This window comes from Triturus cristatus, chromosome 8 (genome assembly GCF_964204655.1).
Source record: "Triturus cristatus chromosome 8, aTriCri1.1, whole genome shotgun sequence".
NCBI lineage: Eukaryota > Metazoa > Chordata > Amphibia > Caudata > Salamandridae > Triturus > Triturus cristatus.
In genome coordinates, this window is record NC_140591.1 from 74142977 (window position 1) to 74167631 (window position 24655).

General features: G+C 47.6%; 1 protein-coding gene across 4 annotated transcripts in view; it reads left to right on the forward strand.

The window, feature by feature from the left end:
* The window catches only part of POLQ (DNA polymerase theta), a 580345-nt gene that overhangs the window by 460176 nt on the left and 95514 nt on the right, over positions 1-24655 (forward strand). For all 4 annotated transcript variants that reach the window (XM_085621032.1, XM_085621029.1, XM_085621031.1 and 1 more), the window contains exons 28-30: positions 8643-8767; positions 9649-9805; positions 20082-20197. In XM_085621032.1, coding sequence (XP_085477158.1) covers positions 8643-8767; positions 9649-9805; positions 20082-20197 — 398 coding nt within the window. The remainder of the gene's footprint in view (positions 1-8642; positions 8768-9648; positions 9806-20081; positions 20198-24655) is intronic.

The window sequence follows — 24655 nt, forward strand, 5'->3', positions numbered from 1 at the left end:
CCGACTGCATTAAAGTCACCACCCACCACCAACACGCCCTCTGGGAGACCCAGTAAAGTCCTCTCTAAGTCCGCTAGGGTAGTGGGCTGCAATGCAGGGGGGACATAAACCGACACCAGGACCAGCGTCCTGCCCTCCCACCGTCCCGCCACTGCCGCGAAGCGCCCCCTATCGTCTACAGTAGTAGAGTCAACCTCAAATGGGAGAGAGGACCTGACTAGTATTCCCGCCCCTCTGGAACCCGAGGTGAACCCGGAATGCGCAACAAACTTATAGCCTTTACGATTGAGTGCATGGCACGTGTTGCCAATCAAGTGCGTCTCTTGCAAGAGGACAATATCAGGGGCACATCTCTTCAGAAATTGCAGTACAATCCCACGCTTAATACGATCCCCCAGGCCATTCACATTCCAACTGAGTATTTTGAGGCCCCTACCCCCCATCCCAGCATGTAAGGAGACCACCACCACCCACGCGGAACCCGACCCGAACCACAGGAGCTTGCATCATGACGCCTTGCAGAACCAAAAACAACAACAACCCCAACAACAAACCCCCCCCACCCCCCACCCTGCACCCCTGCGTAAGCTCTAAAGTGCCCCCCAACTTGCAGTGTGCCTGTCGCCCCTTATAAAACTAGTCTACGGAAAGAACCCCAGAGGAGGAAAAGCTCCCCTACCGCCCCCGCCACCCCCCGGACTGTCAACCTCCCGGAGGGATCGGAGTCGTGATACTTGAGTCCCGGGTCAATGTTCATCACCGGCACCATCCGCGCCACCAGAGCGTTCCACGCCATGTCGCCCTTGGGGCAGAGTGTCCAACCAGTCTCCGACCATGTCGGGTGCCTCAAAAAAGAAAGTTCGCTCTTCGAACACCACCCGCAACCTTGCAGGAAAGAGCATGGCATATTTTAGTCCCATCTCACGCAGTCTCCTCTTGACCGCCATGAAGCCTTGCCGCTGCTTTTGCACCATCTGAGTGAAGTCCGGATAAAAGCTTACAGTAGTGTTCTGGAATGGCAGCGGGCCGGCCATCCGCGATGCTTGTAGTATGGCATCTCGATCCCTGAAATTAAAGATCCGGGCGACAATCGGCCTTGGTGGGGCCCCCACCTTAGGCCTCCCGCCAGGGACTCTATGGGCCCGTTCGACGGTGAAGAACTTGCTAAGGCCTTTGGGTGCCAGATGGTTCACCACCAGGTCCTCCACGAACAGGTCCACCGACTGCTCCTCCGAATTTTCCGGGACCCCAATGATGCGGACGTTGTTGCGCCTAGCACGGCCTTCGAAGTCCTCCAACCGGCGGGCGAAGTGATCATTTGCTGCCCGGAGAGTACGGACTTCCTGCTGGAGGCCGGAGACATCGCCCAGGAGGCCGGCAGTCTTGAGGTCCAAGGACTGAACCCGCTCATTAGTTTTGCCGAGGTCGGCCCGAACCAGGTTGACATCTATCGATATGGCATCCACTTTTTGTGCCAGGGTCTCAAATTGCTGCCCAATCGAGGACTTCATCCCTTCGATGGCCCCCATGATGTCCTGCAGGGTTAATTCTGTGGAGGGGGACGCCGCGTCCTTCGAGGCTTCCGACGTCGGGCCCGATTCTCCCGGGGACCCCCTCTGATGGGCATAGCGATCCATGGTATTAGTCTGGGTGGAGGTGCCCCGCCTGGTGTTCTTGGGCTTCAGCTTTTCGGCGTCCGACCTGGTCGACATCTCAATCCGCCGTGTAGACAATCTCCTGGCCCGTGCAGGGTAAATGGGCATGCAACCAGTGGCTGGCGCCGCGCACGCCCCGTCCCGGGCGCCCTGGAGACTGGAAGGCGAAATCGAAAGCGAAAGTGAAGTCCCCTCCACCTCCGACGACTCCTCCCCGACCAGGCCGCTGTTGTTCAATTAGGGCACGGGCACTGTGCCAACGCAAGTCCCGGGCACCGTGCGGGGATTAGGCCCCAAACTTCCAGGCAGTATAACTTCGGTCTCCGGTGGGCGATTTCGACCCGGACAACGGTTCCCGCCTCAGCAGCAGATCCTCTCCAATAGTCCGGGCATCAAGTACAGGATAATAGACAGGATAGATGCCGGAGGGAGCGAGGGTCTCGGGAGCTCTAGGCTCACGCGGCCATCTTGATCACGCGCTAAGCTCCTCCCCTCTAGGATCATTCTTAAGCTTTCCTCAGTATCTTTTCTATTTTCGCCAATGTTGCTGCAGTATTTTATTTTGGTTCTACCTTCGTGATTGCGGTTGTGTCTTCTCTGTGATTCATGTCCCCAAAATAACTTGTCTCTGGTTTTTACATACAATTACCTTAGTATCTTTTATGTTCTTATTATCTCATTTTCTAATCATCCTTCCCATTCGCTCAGTACTTGCTTTCTGCCTTTTTCATTGCCTCAGTCTATTGTTCCCTTTTGCTCACATTCTGCAGTATATTTCGTTTGTCCTTTATGTTCCCTCCATATATTCTTTCTGTTTGTTCTGATTCCCCCTGTATCTTCTTGTGATTCTTCTTTTCATTTACTTTTTGACTTCTCTGTTTGCCAGTTCCTGTTCCTGTATGTTCTTTCTTATTGTCCTTACCATTCCCCCAGTATCTTTGATCATCCATCAACATCTTCATTCAGTATTTAATCTCCGATTCTTCTTCTCATTTTCTCAATATCTTTACTCTGCTCATTGTTTCCTCACTATCTGTCTTAAATATACTAGGGTTTTCTATTTAGTTCTTCTTACCATTCTGCCAGTATCTTCATTGTTCCTTGCTGTTTTCTCAGTATTGCTCCACAGTGTAATTTGCTCCAAATGTAAGTTGCCCAGCACTGCTATATCATAATTTACATAATGCACATTTACTCTGTTTACCGTGCTACATTCCCCAATGATGCTATCTATTTTCCTGATCAACCTCGCTACAACTAAAGGAGGGGCTCCTATTTCACCATCCATTACTACATGTAGTTATACCACATCACTTCTAACTCCATAAACCACACCAAAAATGTAACAGACACCACTTGATCTATACACCCTGGTTGGAGACTAAACCGACATCTGAATATATCGATGCCAGAGAACTTTGTATCATTCATCGTGTAGAACATGTGACAATTTTGCAATACAAATTACTTCATTCTGATGGATAGTACTAACTACGGTTTCTTCACCTTAAGATTCTCCCAAGGCACTGGATTGTATCTGGAAACCCTTGCAATAGCTCCTGTGTGTAGAGAGATGGCAGCACTGACCTCATGATATTACAACATGGAGCTGCATGAAGTGCCATTGTTGCGCATTGACCTTATACCCGAAGACTCAGATCTGAAGATCCGCTCGTACCGATTTCAGTTTTTCACACAAGTATCAATATCTTTCCTTTGGCAATGTGTAGGATTGTCACCTTCAAAGATGACAGGTGTCAAGCCACTTGTCTTTGAAGTACATGTTGGTGATGAACCCATATGATGTCTGCTTATGATGCTTCAGGACTAAGCAGACTACATTGTCCAGCAAGTGTTCGTTGATGCACCGGAAGGACATCTGTAAAAGAGAGGCCAAGTTTCATGTGTCAGAACACAAGAAGTTAGGTTATTCTCAGTTGAGGTTGCCCTCATCAGGTAGGCCTAAGGTAAATTCAACAGACAATTCCAATGACCAATTGAGCAAAAACCACACCTAACGCTCCTCGACATACAGATGCTCCGGCACTGGGGGGAGGTAACTCAGTCAGCAGCCTCATTCATCTTCAGAGCCTGACTTGGACCCTATGGTGAACGTTGGGCTGATATACCCAAGTGCCATATCACTCGATTCCACAGCAGGTTTCAGACTTTAAGGAGGCCGTGCTGCAGATTTTTTAAAGTTTAACTAGAGGATCCAGTCAGTTTATGGGGGAGCCAGATGAAACTTCTGCCACCGGGTCTTTCCTAGGCACTGACTGACCCCAAGCTGGGCCATGACTCCAACCATATGCTGCAGTTATTGTTTCTAGGACCTTCGTCTATACTGGCTACAACTTCAGTGGTGCCAGTTCCACCATTGACTCTGTCCTGAACCATTTTCAGCTGGAACCATTCGCCCAGGCATACTTCCCTAGTCGAACATGCAAAAAACACCTCACTGCAGACCAGGATTAGAGCTTGGCCCCATTCTATACCCAAAGCAAAAGAGAAGCATTTTAGAAAGAGATAGCTGTAGGAATCCCAGAACCTTCAGGTAGCGAGAGGATATCTGCCATAGTGTTTGTTCCTGGAAAGGAAGAGTCAATTTGCTCCTGTATCGAGTTACTTCAAGTTAATGAGGTATCCACCTTCGATGCTTACCGCTTGCCACATGTGGACGATATCATAAACAACTGGTGAAGGCTTTTATTATTAGTACCTCCCTGGGCCTCACTAAGGGCTATTGGCAGATTCCCTAAAGGAATCAGATAGGCTCAAAGCCGTCATTACAACCCCTTTCTGAACTCTTGCATTTTAAGATATTGCTTTTTGGCTTATATGAGGCGCCTGACATGTTCCAGCATCTCAACGATCGAGTTCTTTAGTCCCAGTGAACATTTGTAGCAGGCTCTATAGATGGTATTGTCTTCTTTAGCCCTGACTGTAAGTTCCATTTTCATCACCTTGAGGTCATCTTGACATCTCTTCAGGAGGCAGGTTAAACAGCCAGTCTGGCTAAACGTAAGGCTGAGATTGCCCAAGTCCACTATTTGAGACACCTGATTGGCATTTGCCTTGTTCAGCCACAAGTCAAGAATGTTCAGGCTCTGTAAAGGATTTCCAGATCATGCACTAATAGAGAGGTTCACTTTTTCGGTTATAGGCATTTTGTCTCACACTTTTCAGCTCTGAACTGAACAACTTACAATCCTTTTAAATAAAATATCTACACCTCAAGAACCCTGAGGTTCAGATCCAAAAGCTCTTTTTTAACCCTGAAATCAGGCTTGTGTACGAAATCTGGTTAAAATGTCCCAACTTCACAGGGAATTTATTTTGCAAATGGGTGCATCAGGAACCGGGCTAGAAGCCGTTCTTTGACAAGACTTTGATCATGGGCATTGTTCAATTTTGGACATTAGTCATTCGTTACTGCAGCATGAAGTAGCTTATGCCATTATTGAAAAAGCGTGTCTGGCGATTCCCTGGGTGGTGAAAGCCCACAGGTGTTACCTGTTGGACTGAGCCCAGCAGTGGAATCACTGGGCCATATGGAGGTATGGTATGGACCGCATTAGAAAAAGCGATTGCTTTAATGAATGAATGAACGAATCAGCATTTCTAGAGTGCTTGGCTACCTGGGGGCATCCTAGCGCTGATAGCAGTCCAATCACGAACTCCGAGCAGTGTTTAGGGGAATAAAAAGGTTTTTATGAGTTTTCGAAAGGTCAGATAATTGGTCTCAAGACGAATATGGAGGGGGAGACGGTTCCACAACCTACCAGTGTTACAGGAAAAGAGACGTCCTCCACTTCGTGATCGTTTGATTTTAGGGACTGCCGCCAGATGTTTATTATCTGACCTCGAGGCTCTATTAGGATGGTAGGGCGAGATGATGGTACGAATAATAGGCTGTCCCTTGGCTGACAGTGCTTTGTGTGCAATGCACAGAGCCTGAAACTTGACTCTCTCCTGGATGGGAGGCCAGTGGAGGATGGCCATGACGGGCTTTGCTGATTGACGGCTAGTGATGTTCAGGAGCAGGCACAGTTTTGCACAGTCTGCATTTTTTTGGGTGGTGAAGCGTGGGGCTACCAGATAGAGGGCATTGGCATAGTCAAGCCGAGAGAGAATCAATGCTTGAACCATCAATCTTCTGGTAGGAAAAGGCAACAGAAGGAGGATTTTCCGTATCATCCTTAGAATCCCAAAGCAGCTAGCTGCAACCTTCCGTGCTTGCTCCCTAAAATCAAGATTGCAATCAAGCCAAACACCCAAACTCTTAATCTGTTTTTTAGGGGAGGGGATTAGACCAAAACAGCTGGGCCAGGGCAGGCCAACGTTCAGAGTGGGCGATTGACTGAGGAGCATCAGCTCCGTCTTGGCCCCGTTAAGTTTCAGGTACGAGCCTTCCATCCATACTGCCACCCTTTCTAGACACAAAGCTAGATCAAGTCCAGTTTTGTCAAGCTGATTGAGAGAAACAGCCAGCTGAGTGTCATCGGCATAGGTGACAATCTGGATACCTAAAGGCTGCACGACCTCTGCCAGGGGCCTCATGTATACATTAAATAGAGTGGGGCTCAGGGACGAACCCTGCGGAACTTCACAGCTAAGAAGCATACATTCGGAGTTAATTTTATCGTCAAACACCTGGAAAGACCTATCCTCCAGAAAGGATTGCATCCACTTAAGATCCGTCCCAACCACTCCTACCTCCCCAAGTCTCTGAATCAGCAGCAAATGGTTAACCATGTTGAAGGCTGTGCTGAGATCAAACAGGATAATAACAGAACAGCCTCCATCATCTAAACTTTTTCTGGCTTCTTCTACAACTGCCAGAATGGCGGTCTCCGTACCTTGTTCAGAGTCTAAATCCAGTTTGTGAGGGATGGAGACCATTATTATTTTCCAAAAATGACGAGAGAGCAGAATTAGCATGCTTTTCAGCAACTTTGCTGATTCCTGGCAGTAATGATATGTAGACAGATGAGGTCTACCATCAGAAGGAGGGATAGATTCCAGGGAAGACTGACCCCGACATGGGTAAGGCAGAGGAGGGTGCATCTTCGCATGGTACCTAGCATAGTCTAAGCAGTGGAGGTGCTCTAGTAGCCGGGCCTCTGCTTCCCGTAGAGTGGTCAAAGAGGACTGAAGGTGAGGATCGGAAGTCACCCTATGTTCGGTGTCAACATATTTCCACTCAGCGGCGTCGAGATTCCGTGGGATGCTAGGACGGACTCCCACCGGGGTCTGTATGCACTCATCACGAATGACCACCTTAAAGGCCTCCCACACCAGCACTGGGGTAGAGGATGTGCCCTTGTTACGATCAAAATAGTTCTGGATCTTACCAGCCAGGGTCTCATGGAACAGGAGGTCCTCAAGGGCGGAAGGCTGAAGCTGCCAAGTAGGGCTCAGCGAGGGTGGCCTGCCCCAGCGGAGAATCGACATCAAGGGATTGTGTTTGGAGAGTTCCCTTCCCATGTAGTCCAGTGATGCAAGAGAGGGGCAGAGGGTCAGGGAGCAAACAATGCGATCCAAGCACGCATAAACCTTGTGAACTAGGGACTAGGAGGAGTAGAGTCGCAGGCCTGGATCGCAGTGTCTCCAGGCATCCAGGAAAAGCCCACTGATGCAGCCAGGCCGAAAGGGCCTTTGCATTAGCAACTGTCAATAGGTTAGGGAGCAGGGTGCGAGCGGTCCATAGTAGGGTCCAGAACTGCGTTAAAGTCCCCCTGATGAGCCACGGGATTTGTTCCCACCTGGCCAACAAGAGGGAGAGGTGCCGAAAGAAGGTGGGTTGATTAGTGTTGGGGGCATAAATAAGGACATGGTGGCCAATAAGGAGCGCCTACAGGAGAGTCCTCACTTTCACCCAAATGAGTGCACCCCTTGCGCTTAAGGAAGGTCTGTACTCTATATTGCTTAACCGGAGTGTGCATGCTGCGGCTTTTCCAGGTTAGGATATTAAAAGTCTGGAGCAGTATAAGGCCAAATAATCTTGCACTCCCCCATGTCCCACAGGCAACTACAAGGGTAGGGGGTGAGTGGGGCAGGGAAGAAGGAGGAGGGCACGCTAAGGGAAGAGTGGAGAGACATGGTCTGCATGTATAGCCATGTACAATACAAAACCAGGACTGAGTTCAACAGATAACAAAAACACAAATAACTATACCAGTGCTGCGGGCAGCTCGGCAATGGTCTGCTGCCCAAATAGGAAACACTCGCTTCTCACTGATCCTCCTCTGTGTATTTGGTCTCCCATACTGTTTCTCAGTATTTTGTCCATGGTTGTACTTTTCATCCTACAGTAACTTTTATCTGATCTCCCTGATTATTCCCTCAGGATCTTCTCCCTGAGCCCCCTTGAAGTTCCCTTAGTCCTTCTCTTATGTCTCTTAGGATCGTCCTTACAGTTACCTTCTCATCTTTTCTCTGACATTCTTCTCTCTTTGCTCAGCTCCATATGTCTTCTGCTTTTAAATCTCATGTTATTCTCTCAATATTATGTTTTGCAAGCACATTATCTTTCTTACCATTACCTTGTTCTTCTTCAAGTATATCATAGCTGTGGTTTACTGTTTTGCTTTCATATATCCATGGTGCTATTTCCACTGTGTTGTTCCTGAACGATGTATTACTTTTTTTTTTTTTAGAAGAACCTTATAATGTTGCATTCGTTTCACAAGGCTTAGACTTTATCATGTCTATGCTGTTCTGTAATTTTTCCTGAGGCCTCTGAATTGCAGTCTTTTATGTTTTCGTGCATTTTACTTCCCAGTCACCTGTTAGACATGCCTGGTTTTTTATGTAGGTGCCAGCATGAGATTTCATCATGTTGCTCCTTCAACTGGACATCACTATCTTATCAGTTCTCCTTGGATTCCTGGCTTTAACCTTTGCCTTATTACACTGTGTCTGCTGTGTGAACATCACCTGACCACATAGTCCCTTTTCTAAACCCAACCTTTGGTTCTTCTCTAGGGATTCACAGATTTCTGAAGGACACAGTGAAAAACTGCACCCGAGATGGCTTTGTACAGACCCTTCGTGGGAGACGTCGGTACCTGCCTGCGATCAAGGACCCAAACCCTCATATTAGAGCGCACGTGAGTGGTCTGTGTAGCACTAGAGCAAGAGTCTGGTCTTCTCCAGGCAGTGGCCTCTGTACGTGGTCTGGTAACGAAGAGTGGGCTATTGTTGTTTTGGACACTTGTAAACTGCACTGCTCCAGCCTCAGGCTGGTGTTTTCAGCGTAATGAAAGGATGCAAGCACTGGCTACTGGTAACCAGGTAGAGCAGTGTCTGAAATTGAAATGGTTTAATTATTTTAATGGAAGGAGTAAAGAGAACATGTACAGCACATGCAGTAGTGGGGGCATCACCTGACACAGTTACACATACCTACAGGATTTGTGTATTTATTGTGTTAATGGGGTGTGACCTGACACAGTCTCCTATGGCAGCTGTAACGAACAGGGGCATCACGTAGTTACCCAGTGAATCTGCATTTATTGTAATAACAGCCATCACTTACCAGGATTTCTATAGACCGCTTTAATAAGCATACTAGTGGGAGCACACATGGCAGTTGCCCATAGGCGCTGTCTTGTTTGCATTAATGGGGTTATAACCTTGCACAGATACACATAGATTCTGTAATTGGCATATTATTGGGGTCATCTCCTGGCATACTCACCCCTGGCTGCTCGAATGTGTGTTTTATTAAACCCACACTTGGCACTGTTACCCCTGGCTGCTGTAATTATTGCAGTAATTGTGGCTTGACCTTTACCCTTGGGGGCTTCACTTGGCACAGTTACCAATGGTTCCTGCAGCGAGTGTGTTAAGAAAGGCATCACGTGCCTCTTCTTGAAATGGTGCATCGCCTTCTGTAGGTAGCCATGATCTCATTAACGTGTATATTATATATACTGTGCGACTGCATGTGGTATTCCGAATAAGAACCCGTTGTTCATCTTTTCCTTAGGCAGAGCGTCAGGCTGTGAACACCACTGTGCAGGGCTCTGCGGCGGATATTGTGAAAATGGCGACAGTGAACATTCAGAAGCGGCTTGAGCAGGTATACCCTTCAGTTGCCAAATCTCATGGCCACTTGGAGAGCATGGTCAAGATCGATCGGACGGGTATGCACCTACATTTATTTCAAGCAGCCATTTTGCCATTGTATGGCTTAAAACTCTGCAGTGATAAAAGCTTTGCAATTAATTAATATATACAAGGTACATTTCATAATGAAATGAAGCAGCCAGAACTTACTGCCTTCCTGTCTTTTGCATAGCAAACTTCATCATATAGAGAAAAGCATAGCAGAAGTGTCAGCCATGGGAGTGTCAAAATATTGGGCAAGATAAACTGTTTCTGTAAAGAATCCTTGACTTGCGTTTGGTAGCTTGACTCTAGCAACAAGCCTTTCCTTGTATAAATTGTAGGTTCTTAGTGTAGTTAAATAGTAGTGCATCTAAATTTCAAAGATTTTAACTTCAATATCCACACAATGTTGGATATAAGCTGAAAATTTTATTTAAAAAAGTGAAGTCACACACTAGAAAAATTTATAAAAATGTAAAAATATATATTATGATGGAAGGAATATGCTACTTACCAGTATGCATCTGTTCTTGGCATGTAGAGCTGCAGATCTACACACTTTTGCATAGATCGCCATCTGGTGTTGGGCTCGGATGTTTGCAGTTTGTTTTTCCTCTTGGAAAGTCTTTGGAAGTCACGAGATCGGTGACTCCTCCTTTGGCTCATACTGCGCATGGGCTTCGGCTCCATCCTCAGATTGTTTTTCGCCAGCAGGGAAAGATGGAGCGTAGTAATAACAGTGAAGAAACCCATGTGTGTGTATCTAAATAAGATAAGCTGGAACAGATACAGGTAGCCGGGGAGGCGGGTGGGTGTGTGTAGATCTGCAGCTCTGCATGCCAAGAACAGATGCATACTGGTAAGTAGCATATTCCGTTCGAGGCATATGAGCTGCAGATTACACACTTTTGCATAGACTATACAGCAGTTGCCAACCCTAGCGGCGACCACCCGTATCTGTTGCAGTGGTTTGAAATAATGTTTTTAGTACAGCCTGGCCCACACTAGCTTGTTGCTTAGTTTGCACATCTACACAATAGTGTTTGGTGAAAGTGTGCGGTGTTGACCATGTAGCTGCTTTGCAGATATCATCTAATGGAATGTTCCCTAAGAATGCCATGGTAGCCCCTATCTTTCGTGTAGAATGGGCTTTAGGGGGAACAGATAGTGTTCGTTTGCTTTGTGGTAGCAAATTTGAATGCATTTTACAATCCACCGAGCTATCCCTGATTTTGAGATGGGGTTGCCTTTGTGTGGTGGGGAGAAAGAGACAAACAGTTGTTTGGTCTTACGGAAAGGTTGTGTTCTCTCGATGTAGTAGAGTAAGGCTCGTTTGACATCTAGTGTGTGCAGAGCCCTTTCTGCAACGGTTTGTGGTTGCGAGAAAAATACTGGTAGTTCTTCTGATTGGTTTAGGTGAAAAGGGGAAATGACTTTAGGTAGGAATTTTGGGTTAATACGGAGAACCACCTTGTTATGGTGCAGTTGAAGAAAAGTTTCTTGTATGGTAAATGCTTGTATCTCACTGACCCTTCTAAGGTAAGTGATGGCTACAAGGAAAGCTGTCTTCCACGTCAGGAATTGCAGTTCGCATTTGTGTAAGGGTTCGAAAGGAGGGCCCATTAGCCTTGTGAAAACGATGTTTAAATTCCACACAGGTGAGGGTGGTACTCTGGGGGGAATTATTCTTTTTAGGCCTTCCATGAAGGCTTTAATGGCAGGTACTCTAAAGAGTGATAGATGTTGCCTGTTTTGTAGGTAAGCTGCAATAGCTGCGAGATGTAGTTGAATGGACGTATAGGCTAGATTACACCTCTGTAGGTGGAGTAAGTAGCCTATGATGTGTTGAATAGACACGTCCAGGGGATTGATGGTGTTGTTATGGCAATAGACAACAAATCGTTTCCACTTGGCGGCGTAGCACGCTCTAGTGGTAGGTCGTCTAGCTTCTCTGATGACGTTCATACAGTCAGGGGGAAGATTTAGGTATCCGAACTCTAGGATCTCAGGAGCCAGATCGCAAGGTTGAGCTGAGCTGGGTCCGGGTGCCTGATCTCTCCATGGTTCTGGGTTAGAAGGCATGGTGAGAGGTGTAATTTTTGGTGCGGTACTACAGATAGTTCCAGGAGTGTGGTGTACCATGGTTGTCTGGCCCACGTTGGAGCTACTAGGATTAGTGGGAGGGAGTGTTGCTGTAGTTTGCGCACCACTAGTGGAATGAGTGGGAGAGGCGGAAAAGCGTACGCAAATCTGCCTGACCAGTTCATCCATATTGCATTTCCTTTGGATAATGGGTGTGGGTATCTGGCGAAGCTTGGGCATTTTGCGTTCTCGTGGGTGGCAAAGAGGTCTATCTGTGGATGCCCCCACATTTGAAAGAACGGACGAAGAACCTGTGGGTGAAGTTCCCACTCGTGGATTTGTTGTGTTTGTCTGCTGAGCAGATCTGCCACTGTGTTTTGGACTCCTGGGACATGTTGAGCTATGAGAAAGATTTTGTGGGGTATTGCCCATCTCCATATGCTCTGTGCTAATTGAGAGAGCTGTGCAGAGTGTGTGCCGCCTTGTTTCTGGATATAATACATGGCTGTCATGTTGTCTGTGCGAATCAGGACTGCCTTGCCTGAAATCTGTGTTTGAAAAGATTTGAGGGCTAAGAAGATTGCTAGTAACTCCAGATGGTTGATATGGAGTAACTTTTGTTGAGGTGTCCATGTGCCCTGCATGGTGAGATGTAATAGATGAGCTCCCCAGCCGGAGAGCGATGCGTCCATTGTCAGTACTATCTGAGGAACCGGGTCCAGGAACGGTCGACCTTTGGAAAGGTTTGTGGTGTTCCACCACTGCAGAGAGCGATGGGTACGACCGTCTACCAACACCAGTTCTGTCAGTTGCCCTGGGCCTGGTTCCATTGGCGCGCTAAGCACTCTTGGAGAGGACGCATCTGGAGTCTTGCGTGAGGTACTATGAAAATGCAAGAGGCCATCATCCCTATTAGTTGCATGAACACTCGAGCAGGAAGTGAGTGTTGTGCTATGAATTTGGCTCGTAGAGCCTGAATGTTTGCTATCCTGGCCGGATTGGGGTAGGCTAGCGCTTTTGAAGTGTTTATGGTGGCACCGAGGTATTGCTGTATGTGGGATGGTTGCAGCTGGGGCTTTTGGTGATTTACGGTGAAGCCCAGTTGGTGAAGTAATTGGATTGTGGTGGAGGTGTGTTGTACACACTGGTTGTATAAACTGGCTTTTATCAACCAGTCGTCTAGGTATGGGAAGACGTGAATGTGTTGTCTTCTCAAGTGTGCTGCCACCACTGCTAGGCACTTGGTGAATACCCGTGGTGCTGTTGTAACTCCGAATGGGAGCACTTTGAATTGGTAGTGTTGTCCGTCCACTACAAATCTGAGGTACTTTCTGTAAGCGTAGTGCACTGGAATGTGGAAGTACGCGTCTTTTAGGTCCAGAGTCGTGAGGAAGTCGTTTTGAGAGAGGAGCGGAAGTACCTGTTGAAGCGTTACCATATGAAAATGGTCTGAGTGTATGTATGTGTTTAGGAGCCGGAGATCCAGGATGGGTCGTAGGGTCTCGTCCCTTTTTGGTATGAGAAAATATAGGGAGTAGACTCCCATATTTTGTTGTATGACAGGAACGTGTTGTATTGCCTGCTTCTGTAGAAGGGAGATTACCTCCTGTTTCAGCAACATTAAATGTTGTTGTGACATGAGGCGCTGTCTGGGTGGAATGTTTTGGGGGGATAGATTTTAATTCTAGGCAGTAGCCTGATCGAATTATTTCTGTTACCCATTTGTCTGAGGTGATGGTCTCCCAGACCGGAAGGAAATTTTGAAGCCTGCCCCCGGCCGGAGTGGGATGGTCTGGGGGGAGCGGGGGGAAGTCATTGGGTAGGCGGTGTGGCAGAGCGGGCGGTATTTGTTTTGCCTCTGCCCTTATTGTTGTTACCCCTATAGCCGCCTCTTTGATACCCCTTTCAGAAGGTGGACTGAGTGGGGGATTTATAGGAAGTGGACGCGTTGTCTGAGGAGTAGCCTCTAGATGTACTTGGAAAGGAAGAGCGGCGAAAGGAGCGTCTAGGAGTATGTGACTGTAAGGCCCCCATGGACTTCGCCGTGTCTGTGTCCTTCTTCATTTTTTCCAGGGCCTCATCCACCTTTGGTCCAAATAGGTGTTCCTGGTCAAAAGGGTGATTAAGGATGGAGGCTTGTACCTCCGGTTTAAAACCGGATATTCTCAAACAAGCATGGCGACGGAGGAGGACGCTAGTATTAATGGCCCTGGAGGTTGTGTCTGCTGCATCTAAAGCACAACGAATAGAGGTGTTAGTGATAGTCTTACCCTCTTGAATTAATTTGTTGGCCCTAGCTTTATATTTTTCAGAGAGATGGTGCATTATGCTTTCTAGCTCATCATAATGTGCCCTATCATATCTGGCCAATAGCGCTTGGGTATTGGCGATACGCCATATATTGGCTGCCTGTGACACAGTGCGTTTTCTTGATGCGTCTAGGAGCTTTGACTCTTTGCCAGGTGGTGGTGCTTCGCCTGACGCCTGGGAATTTGCTCTTTTCCGTGCAGTAGACACCACTAGGGAATCTAGTGTCGCTGGCCCCCTGATGTAGGAGGGATCTGTGGGTGCAGCATTGTATTTTTTATCTATACGGGGGTTAATGACCCTGGCCCTAACGGGGTCTTTAAAAACCTCTGGCGCATGCTTTACCACCCCTTTAAGTATAGGTAATATGGAAGTAGACCTATGTGTGGTATCAAATGTGTCGAGGAGGAAATCCTCCTCCACGGGGTCATTGTGCAAGTCCACCCCATGATAGTGTGCCACCCTCTGGATTAGATGGTGGAACCCTAGTGAGTCTTCCGGTGGAGATGGCCTGGAGGGGTAAAGGTCATCTTGTGGGACGTCGGGGATATCGGGGTTATTGTAGTCGCCCCATGGGTCTGGGGATCCTGTAGGGGTGGGGTCCTGGGGCACATCCCTATATCATGATATGGATCCCCCTGATCATCGTCGTCTGGAGACGGGGTCGGAGAGCGATGAGGTGGGGGTGGAGAAGACGGAGGGGGTGGAGGTGGAGAAGGCGGAGGAGGTGAAGGAGGTGGGGAAGGTATTCTGAATGGAGAAGTAGCAGAGTCCTTCCTCTTTGGAGGTGGAGGTGGAGGCGGAGCCGGTTTGTCCAAATGTCTTTTCTTGGTAGCGAGTGTCAAATGACCAGTTTTCGGATCCCTAGTGAGAGTCGTTTGCAAGGGATCCGGTGTAAATAGTTCTGGAGAAAGTATTTGGTCCGTCGGCGGTGAAGGCGTCTGGGCCGTTGTCTTTTTAGGCTTTTCGGTGCCGGTTTGCTTGGAACCCGGCTTGGGAACCTCCGGTCGCTTGGTCGGCGCCGAGCTCGACTTAGGTTTGGAAGTGTCGGTGCCGGTGGCCTTGTGTGGTTTTGTCAGTACCGAAGATGGCGTCGGTACTGAAGAGCTGGGTTTCGACCCCGAAGGCTTCGGTGCGGAGCTTGGTGTCGAGGTGGAGAGCGGTCTCTTTTTCGGTGCCGAAGCGTGTTTATCGGCGCCACTGGTAGGCTGGCTCGAGCCCGAGCTGCCTGAAGGCTTACTTGGCTTCTTCACCGGGCCCGAAGGTGGGGTGTGTGAAGCAGTGTCTTTGGTTTTACCTAGGCCCGGAGGCGAAGGCGTGACCGCAGCCTTTTTCGGAGCCGGCAAGGGTTTGGGGGGGGGTAGATTGGTACTCACGACCCTCTGTGCCGGAGTGATGTCCTCCACATCTGATTCGTCGGCCACGGAAGTGCTGACGAGGTCCTCTTTGGTGCGACGCTGCTCTGGATCGTCGATTCCGTCTCCGAAGATGTCGACTGGAATGGACGTCGAGGAGTGTGCCATAGTTCTTCTGGCTCTTCGGTCCCGAATAGTCTTTTTGGATCGGAAAGACTTACACGCCTCGTGTTCAGGGGAGAGGCAGAGGTTGCATACCTCGTGAAGATCGGTGTGGGGAAATTTGGACCCACATCGAGGGCACTTTTTAAATGGCGTCCTTTCCATGAGCCGGGACCGGAGCTTGGTTAGGCCCGAAGGCCGCCGTCGACGACTGGAACCGAAAGTCTGTGCCGATGAGAAGGCGCGTCGAGTGGGGAGATCGCGATCAAAACAATACCGCGATGTGGGTGAGGATTGCGCGTCGATCGTCGAACTGGAAGCTGTTCGGAACCGGAGCGCAAAGATTACATCCGAACCCGATAGTGGAAAAAAACAATCTGAGGATGGAGCCGAAGCCCATGCGCAGTATGATCCAAAGGAGGAGTCACCGATCTCGTGACTTCCAAAGACTTTCCAAGAGGAAAAACAAACTGCAAACATCCGAGCCCAACACCAGATGGCGATCTATGCAAAAGTGTGTAATCTGCAGCTCATATGCCTCGAACATAATATTTCAAAATAAATTTTTACCAGAAGTAATCCAAAGTTTGACTTGAAAGTGAAGTACTGCTTACGTTCGAATCAACGAGTTGAACCACGCTGTCTAATGCTTTGAAGCACTGTACGGCTTTAGCATCTATTGAAAAGGTCCGGAATCTTTGTCTAGAAGTCTCTGTCAGAAGAACCAAATTATTTAGCCACAGAGCCAAAGAAGATCATGCAGGCCCTCATCACCAGCAGACTGGACTACGAAAACACACTCTACGTAGGAATCACTGCACACCTCCTGAAGAGACTCCAGACAACGCAAAATTCAGAGGCAAGACTCATACTCGACAGCCCTAGAAAAACCCACATCACACCACATCGCAAGAAACTACACTAACTCCGGATTCTGAAGAGATACTACTAGTTCAAGATGCTGACCCACGCCTACAAGGAAGGGCCAGCATACATCAAGAAATGCCTGACCGTCCACCAACCAACCAGACACCTTCGATCAGCTTCCCTCTCCCTCGCAGACATCCTACGAATCTGTTGAGCCAACAGCGGAGGACGCTCTATCTCGCACCTGGCAGCCAAAGCTTGGAACAACCTCCCCCTGCACCTCAGGATGACACCGTTGCTCCAGCAATTTAAAAGAGAACAAAAACTTGGGTGGTTGAATGATCAAACCTCCACGCAGCAACCAACAGCTCCAGCGCCTCGAGACCCTCATGGGTGATTTGTCACGCTCTAAATGTTTGATTAATTGACTTACCTTCTTTAATGCTCTTTCTAGTAGAGAATCTATATATCTGCAGATTCCTCACTGACCCGCCCAACCTCTCCGTTCCTTGACTGGACTCTAGCAATTAATAAGTTCCCAAGTCCGAATATGCACACCGGTCACACCAATTTGCTTTTGTGGCTCTGAATCTAGGGGCGCAGACACTCTCGAAAGCAACTGATATCAGATTGCAGGAGTGGCGCCTATAAATGCTCCACATGTAATTTCCAGAGCAGAATGGCATCAATGGACAGCCACATAGCACCACCTACTGGCGCACAGAGGTTCAGCTTGAAAGCATCTGGAATCCAGTCTAACGCCTGGGGACTATTCTAGAGGTGAGGGATCTGCGGCTAGATAGAAACCCTACCAGAAAGAGCGTTGCCAAAGGGAAGTAACGTGCTCATCTGTGCTTGGGTCATGCAATCCTATATCTGTCTTATTAAGGTGACTTATGGCAATTTGGAAATAAAATGTTATGTCCTTTTAAACAGAGTACATGTAGCTGGACCTGTTCATCAAGAAAATGCGAGGCCAAAACACCCAGCCTCTATTGACGTTGGTCATATGCCCAAAACTGCAGCTGGTGTTTTCTGGAGATAAAAAACTCCTATCAAAAAGTTATTGCGCCGCTGCCCTGGTAAAGGTGAACTGTCCATCTTCTGACTCTGTATGGGACAGCACCTGGTGGCCAACCACCCTCGGAAGCCCACCTACCCCCCCAGACCACACCAAGAACCTCGGCATCGTACTCGACTCATCACTCATCATGAACCGACAGGTCAACGCCGTCACCTCCAGCTGCTTCAACACCCTCTGCATCCTCCGCAAGACCTTCAAGTGGATCCCCCCTGAGTCTAGGAAGACAGTCACCCATGCACTCATCACCAGCAGACTGGACTATGAACGCACTCTACGCTGGCATCAACAAGTCCCTACTCCGCAAACTCCAAACAATACAGAACACCGCCGCCAGACTCGTCTTCGGCATCCCCTGACATGAACACATCAGTCAAAACCTACGAAGACTCCAGTAGCTCCCCGTGGAGAACAGAGTCACTTTCAAATCCTCACTCACACCTACAAATGCCTACACAACAACGGACCCAAATACCTCAATGACAGAATCAACTTCCACGTACCCAAAAGAAACCTCCGATTTTCCAACCTCGCACTGGCCGAAACCCCATGCATCCACAGAGCCAGAGCAGGCGGAAGATCCCTCTCTCACATTGCAGCCAAGACCTGGAACGAGCTACCGGCAGACATCAGACACGCCCCTCCCTGAACACCTTCAGGAAGACCCTCAAGACCTGGCTCTTCGGCTAAACAGATCTGCGGACCCCCATTCCCCCACCCCTACCCCCCCCCCCGCGCCTTGAGACCCTCAGGGGTGAGTGGCGCGCTTACAATTCCCTGATTGATTGATTGATTGTAGCCGCTCATGTACGTGCATTCTCTTCCTCTAATATCCCTAGTAAAGAAATACGTCTTTTAGTGTAGGTAGGTGTATTGTCAAGGGCATTTGCCCGAAGAAGAGCTGATCTAGTGGTTGGAAGCACAAATTACAGCCACTACCCGCGAGCATCTTTAGCTCTTTCTCTGTGGAGTATGATGCCTATCCATCTCTTATCTTATTTTGTCAAACTGATATCGCCTCAACTTTTGGACCTGGTATTTTATATTTCCTAACTGACAAAAGTGTAGTAGGTCCTATGAATTTAACATCGCCAAAACTGTTGCAAACAAGCGCACTTCAGCAGTCAGAAATAGTGCATAGCTAAGCTATTTTTTGGAATGCACTCTGTGATAAAAAAGCTCACTTTATTGGCCTATGTATATGGGCAAACAGTAGTGAAGGAGTTGAAGGTTGTGTGTGCCATTAAATGAAGGAACAGCCTGATATGTCTTCGTAACAAGGCACTGAGATAGCCTAACATGGTTTGAAATTTGTCTTAAATTTTACATGCAGAATTATGACACAAAAATGTGTTGTTAGGAAATAACATCAGTAACAGTGCACTGGCACGGAAGAGGCATTTTGTCCACTTAAAAATGTATTTCACTTGCTAATCTTATGAACTGGTTGTTTCCTGATAATATTCCTAAGCCGCCCTTTCGGCACCCATGGCTCTCCCTTTTCTTCCAGCTGATGGCTGCCTTATTTAATTTATTTTGATGTTTTATTTAGCTTGGACCAGGCTCAAAGGGAGTTAGAGCGCTGCCCGAGTAGAAGTAGTAACAGAAATGTGTGATTCCCAAATGCTCCACACTGCAGATAATACACAGCAAATGCAGAAGTGATATGCAAATTTGGACCTAACGCTCAAGGTGACAAAGAAGGCTGCACCATGAGGCAGTATGTACAGCGAGAGAAAGCAGAAGAATTTAGACAGTGGTTCCAATACATCAGAAGGGACAAAGAAAATGACCAACAGAGATAGCACTCCTGGTGCCCACTCTCCTTCCTGGCCAGTTGCATGAGTGCACCTTGGCACCAGGCACGGGGATGGGTCAGCGCTTCACCTCCTCCCTCATTCATTGACTGTCTAGACCCTCTTGGCAGGTAGCTGCATGGGTGGAAGAGGATGAAACCAGATGGTAAATAGGGCCAGATAGAGTGTAGTTTGGTAGTGCTGCTTCATCGTTGTCTGCCCGCTTGTTGATGATCCTGTCCCACCGCTCCCTCAGAAGCATTTATCAGCCCTGAGGTATAGCATGGCTGGTTAGTGCTGCCCCACCAACCTCCTCTGCTGCTGATTGTCCATCTTACCCCTTCCCTCTGTTTCATCCGGTTGATAAAGATCTCAGTGACATTGCTGAGGTTTGTCAGCAATAGTGTTTGTTCGGGTGTTTTGACATATATGGTTTATTTTTGTCAATTTGTTTTAAGTCTCTTTTATAAAGGTTGCTTTCCTGCTTCTGGCGTTCTTCTTAAGGAGATCCTCTGCCATGTGGATGCCAGAGTTTCATGTTGACTACCACTGCCCTGGGGCCACTCTAGGGATTAAAACTTGAAAATGAATAATGCCTCAATGTGGTAATCACCATCAGGCAGCCTTATGAACAAGGTTTACTGTTTTCTTTCTCTTGCAGGGAAATTAGAGCGAAGACGACTTAAAGGCTTGTTACAGCCCACCAGTGGCGCCTTCTTTATCCTGCAGCTTCATGATGAACTCATTTACGAGGCTGCGGAGGATGATGCTATTCAGGTACCACCTCAGCTCTCACTTACCTTCTGATGTGAGAACAACACAATTATTGCCTTTGGATTGTGTTAAATTGTGAATGCTCACATGTCTTTTTAAAGCCCCTTTACAGTGCCAGCTCCCTGTTAGGGTTTTCAGTGCCATGTGAGTTCTGTGGTCCCCAGATTAATGAAAGAATGTCATGTTTAAGAGGCCAAGAAGCACTCTGACAGTGTAATTGTACTAATGTTCAAATATCTTGCTCAATCTTAGTAGTTAACATTAAAGTTGTTTCTCGCAAGCGGTGGTCCAAATTCAGAAAGATGTACTTGCCACATGTATCATTCTTATTAAATCTTTAATATTTCAATGATCCAAATGAGAAAATGCAACCAGCCAACATGTTTCGTTCCGGAGAACTTTTTCAAGGAAAAATCTTATAATTTTAGAATCCTCTTACAATAATGAATACTCCTTTTCAGCAGTATTGGTCAATTCAGGGAGCGGGGTATACTCCAGAGTTAGCGGTGAGTGGTGTCTCCTCCTGCTTCTCAGTATGGATAACTCGAAAGTGAGGAAGTAGCTTATTCGGGGGCAGCAGGGATACGACTGATGTTTGAGGGTTCAGAACATGTTGTGTCCTCTGTACTGGGTATTCAGTCCTTCTCTACTTCCACCCTTCAATGTTGGGGGGGCCTTGAGGGTCTTAGGAACTAATAGCAATATTGGGAAATCTTTTTTGTGTGGGAAAGTGATGTGTTTTTACCCTCTCTACCCAAAGGTCTCCTAATCATCTTCACTCTAGGCCTTGCTACCAACAGCTTTAGCAGTTTGGCAAGGCCTCTTGTCACCACCACTCACCTGCCATAGCATATTCATATGCTAACATGTGCATACAGAAAAGGCTGTTGGTCTGCCTTCTTCAGCCATTGGCTTGTTTGGGTGAGCACCCTTCAGGCATTGTCTACATGTGCGGGGTCTCATTTTTGGATCAGCCGGCAGCATTTTGTGGGACATTTTATTCTTTGCTTTTTCCATAATTTTTTATGTTGGTAACTTTACTGTTATTATTTTTCTTTTTGTTCTCATAAACAGTTGCCTTTTAGTACTTATGCGCCCAAACACTTCTATTACGTGCTTGCTGCTTTTGTTGTTGACAGCATATTGCGCACAAGATAGTGCACCCCTAGCCCTAACTGAGTGAGTCAGAAGGCATGTGCAGCTGCTCCTTCCTTCCCCTTATTGCTGCCTATTGAGATAAGGTTCCCATCAGTCCCATAGCCGCGTTCCTCCAGTGGTGGAGGGCTACAGCTGCCCTCGTATGCAAACCTCAGCCCTAGCATTGTTGGTGCATATCTAGCGACCTGACATTGAGCTGGATATTGCCTGATCTTGGTAATGCTCATGGCCTGCAGCCCATGTCAGATGCTGCTAGGGAATTGCCAGCTCTTCAGGTGGCCTAGATCTCAGCCGCCATCTTGTCCATCAGGCTGGACTCGTCAGACACTTGCACTCCGAAGTCCCTTTAGGGGGCGGAGGAGGCGAGATATGGACACAAATATGCCACCTCCTGCAAGATCTAGGTAAGGAGCTTTCCATTTCTGCCACCGCCAGGAACAGAATCAAGGCAGATTAAAAGGGGCTGAGTGCAGCACCCTAAGAAAGTGTCCGTCATGTTGGCCAAGCCCTTCTTTTCGTTAATGTCAAGCCCGGTTTCACCAATTTAGTCCATTGCTTCTTAGCACCATGATCCATAAGCACAGGCATATACTGGCAGTCAGTGACCTGTTCTGTAGCTCCATGTGCCTTAATATTGCCTGCCAAAGCACTGTACCTGGGCATAGGTCCTCCGTTTATGTGCACAGGTGCACCTAGGGCAACTAGTATCACTCTTGATCATATTCTGCTCATTAACTGAGGGGTTATACATGCTCTATGGATACAATAGTAACGTAAACCTGGCATTTCTAGTGAATAAACTAATTAGCATATTTTCTGATCCACTTTGTTTCTTCAGTTTGCGCCCCCACATAATTCTCACCTGCCTCCCACCCTCCTCAACCATATTCTCTTCACATTATGTATACTAGGACGACCCATGAGTGACGAGGGGAATTTAAGCCATCTGTTTTCAGACGCCGTAGCACGTGCCAGCAATCGACTCAAACTCTTCTTGAAGATATCATCTGAATGACTTATTTAAGAACCAAGGTATTTGTAGGGTATTATCGATTTCTGCTGTAGAACATCAATGTTTGTATCCAATAAGTGGTAGAAGATCGACTTTGATTCAGTTGAAATCCCATAATCAATACCATCCATGTCATTGTGCCATACATTGCTGGGAACACCTTAACAGGGTCTCGACTAATCACCAGTACGACTTCTGCTTATGGAGATACAATATGGGAAGTGTTCCCTACCTGCACTCCCTCTGAGAGTGTCTCCGCTTTATCAGCTGCGCTAGAGGACAATAACCAATGCAGAAATCAGCTGCAACAAGGGGAACCCCAGCTCTTATATCCCTGGAGATTAACCACTGTTCGCTTATCATCTCCTTGGTCTTAACCCTGCTGAACAATCAGTGTAGAGCAATGTCACCCATTGCAGAAGGCCCTCCCCAAATTCAAGACTCTGGCCAAAAGAATCATTTTGCTGATAAGTGCTTTGATTTACGCCCGGAAAAATACACTGCAGTAAGCCGCTCTATAATGGGCCACCACTAACATCTGCTGTCATTTATATCCTGGCTGGAAAAAGGTGTAAGAAAGGAAGGGACTCCAAATATTCTTCAAAACTCTCACCCCATTTCTAACAATCACACTATGGATACTTTACACATTAGTAAGGCCTGCCTGCCCCGAGAAGTATGTGTGGCAATCATGTTTATACATATTTAAACATTGCCAGTTTAAAGGAATAATTGTGAAAATTTTTGAGGGGGACCCAGTGACTTTTTTTTTCCACGTGGGGTGGGGGCACGGAAATAAAAACTTTGAAGAGCACTGATCCGGCCCAAAGACTGTGAGCATCCTGGCCGTTCACTGCGAAAGGGGCTGCTGCACCCTCACATATTCCATCAGTAGAAGCACTCAGCGTATATTAGTCGTGCTTTTGCACCCCCTCTCAGTCTCTGAGATAGCTGTGTTATAGTTGCACACATTTCAACTTGCAGTCGAGTAATCATGGAGCTAAATCCTGAATACCAACTCAAACCACTTGTAGGAAATAAGGTTACTGGTTGAGGGAGGTAAAACCCTACTCATGCAGCAACCACAACTCTTTTCAGGGTGAAATGCATGCAACCCCAAATCATCCTCTGCTTAATCCTCTGATAGCTTGGCACAAAACAGTCAGGCTTAATTTAGAGGCAAGGTGTAAATAACTTTCTGCAGCACTTCCAACAGTAATAAAGTGAAAACAGAACACACGAAAATTCCCACACCAATTAAGAAAAATAGAGTAAAATGTAATAAATCATTTGACAGCAAAACGACAAAAGTCCAATCAGTAGAACCGAAGATATGCAATTATAAAGATTTAGATAAAAATAGTGCTTAAAAGCACAAATGTCAACTGTGGGTATCGGGTCGCGCCAGACCGGGACAAAGTCATAAGTTCAGGCCACAGCAGTGGAGCATGGGCTGGGTACAGGGACCAAGTTAGGCCTGCTGAACAAAGTACCTTAACTCCTGATGTAGAGCATTACGAGATCTGGCATCGAGGATGCGTTGTGCAGCGGCTGTCCTGAAGACCCTGTGGGCTGCGATGCAAGGTCCTGTGTTAGAGATGCAACATGCAGTGGCGGTTCGGAGTAGCTGTGATGCACGGTCCTGTTTCGGGATGCATCACACAGTAGCAGTTCCAATGCTGAGCTGCAGGAAGAGGTGTTGCGCTGCATCACAAGACACTACAGATGGGCTGGCAGTGCACCATCAGGGCCTCTTCCAAGGTTCCTCGACTGGGGCACCAGATGGGGGAGGGGTGGACCAGAGTCCACGTGCTGGGTACCTGGTGGTTAGACCTTTTGTCTGTACCTGAGGCTCTGATCAGAAGGCCAGCCAACTAGCCCTTGCAGTCACTCCAGTGGTCTTAAGTTCAAGATGCAGGTCCAGTTCTTCTCACTCAGACATCAGAGAACCAGTCCTTCTTGCAATAGAGCCTCACAGCAGTCCTCTTTCTGAGTTTTCCACAGGTCCAGATGTGTACTGAAGAGTTGGGTCTCAGACAACAATATTTATACTTGGTGCCAGCTTTGAAGTAGGAGAAAGCTGTGGAGGTTTGCACCCATAGCCCTTTGTGAGTGTACTGAGGCAGTGCCTTTGTGCTGGATAAGTGTGGTAGGTGACAGCTCCTCCCACCTATCCAGTTAGAGATGGCCCATCCTGCCAACATGCACCCCCCCCCCTTTGTCTCACTGTCAGGGAGCAGTACACAAAGGCCACCTGCCATCTACACCTAGGCGTGTGACCGAGGATATAG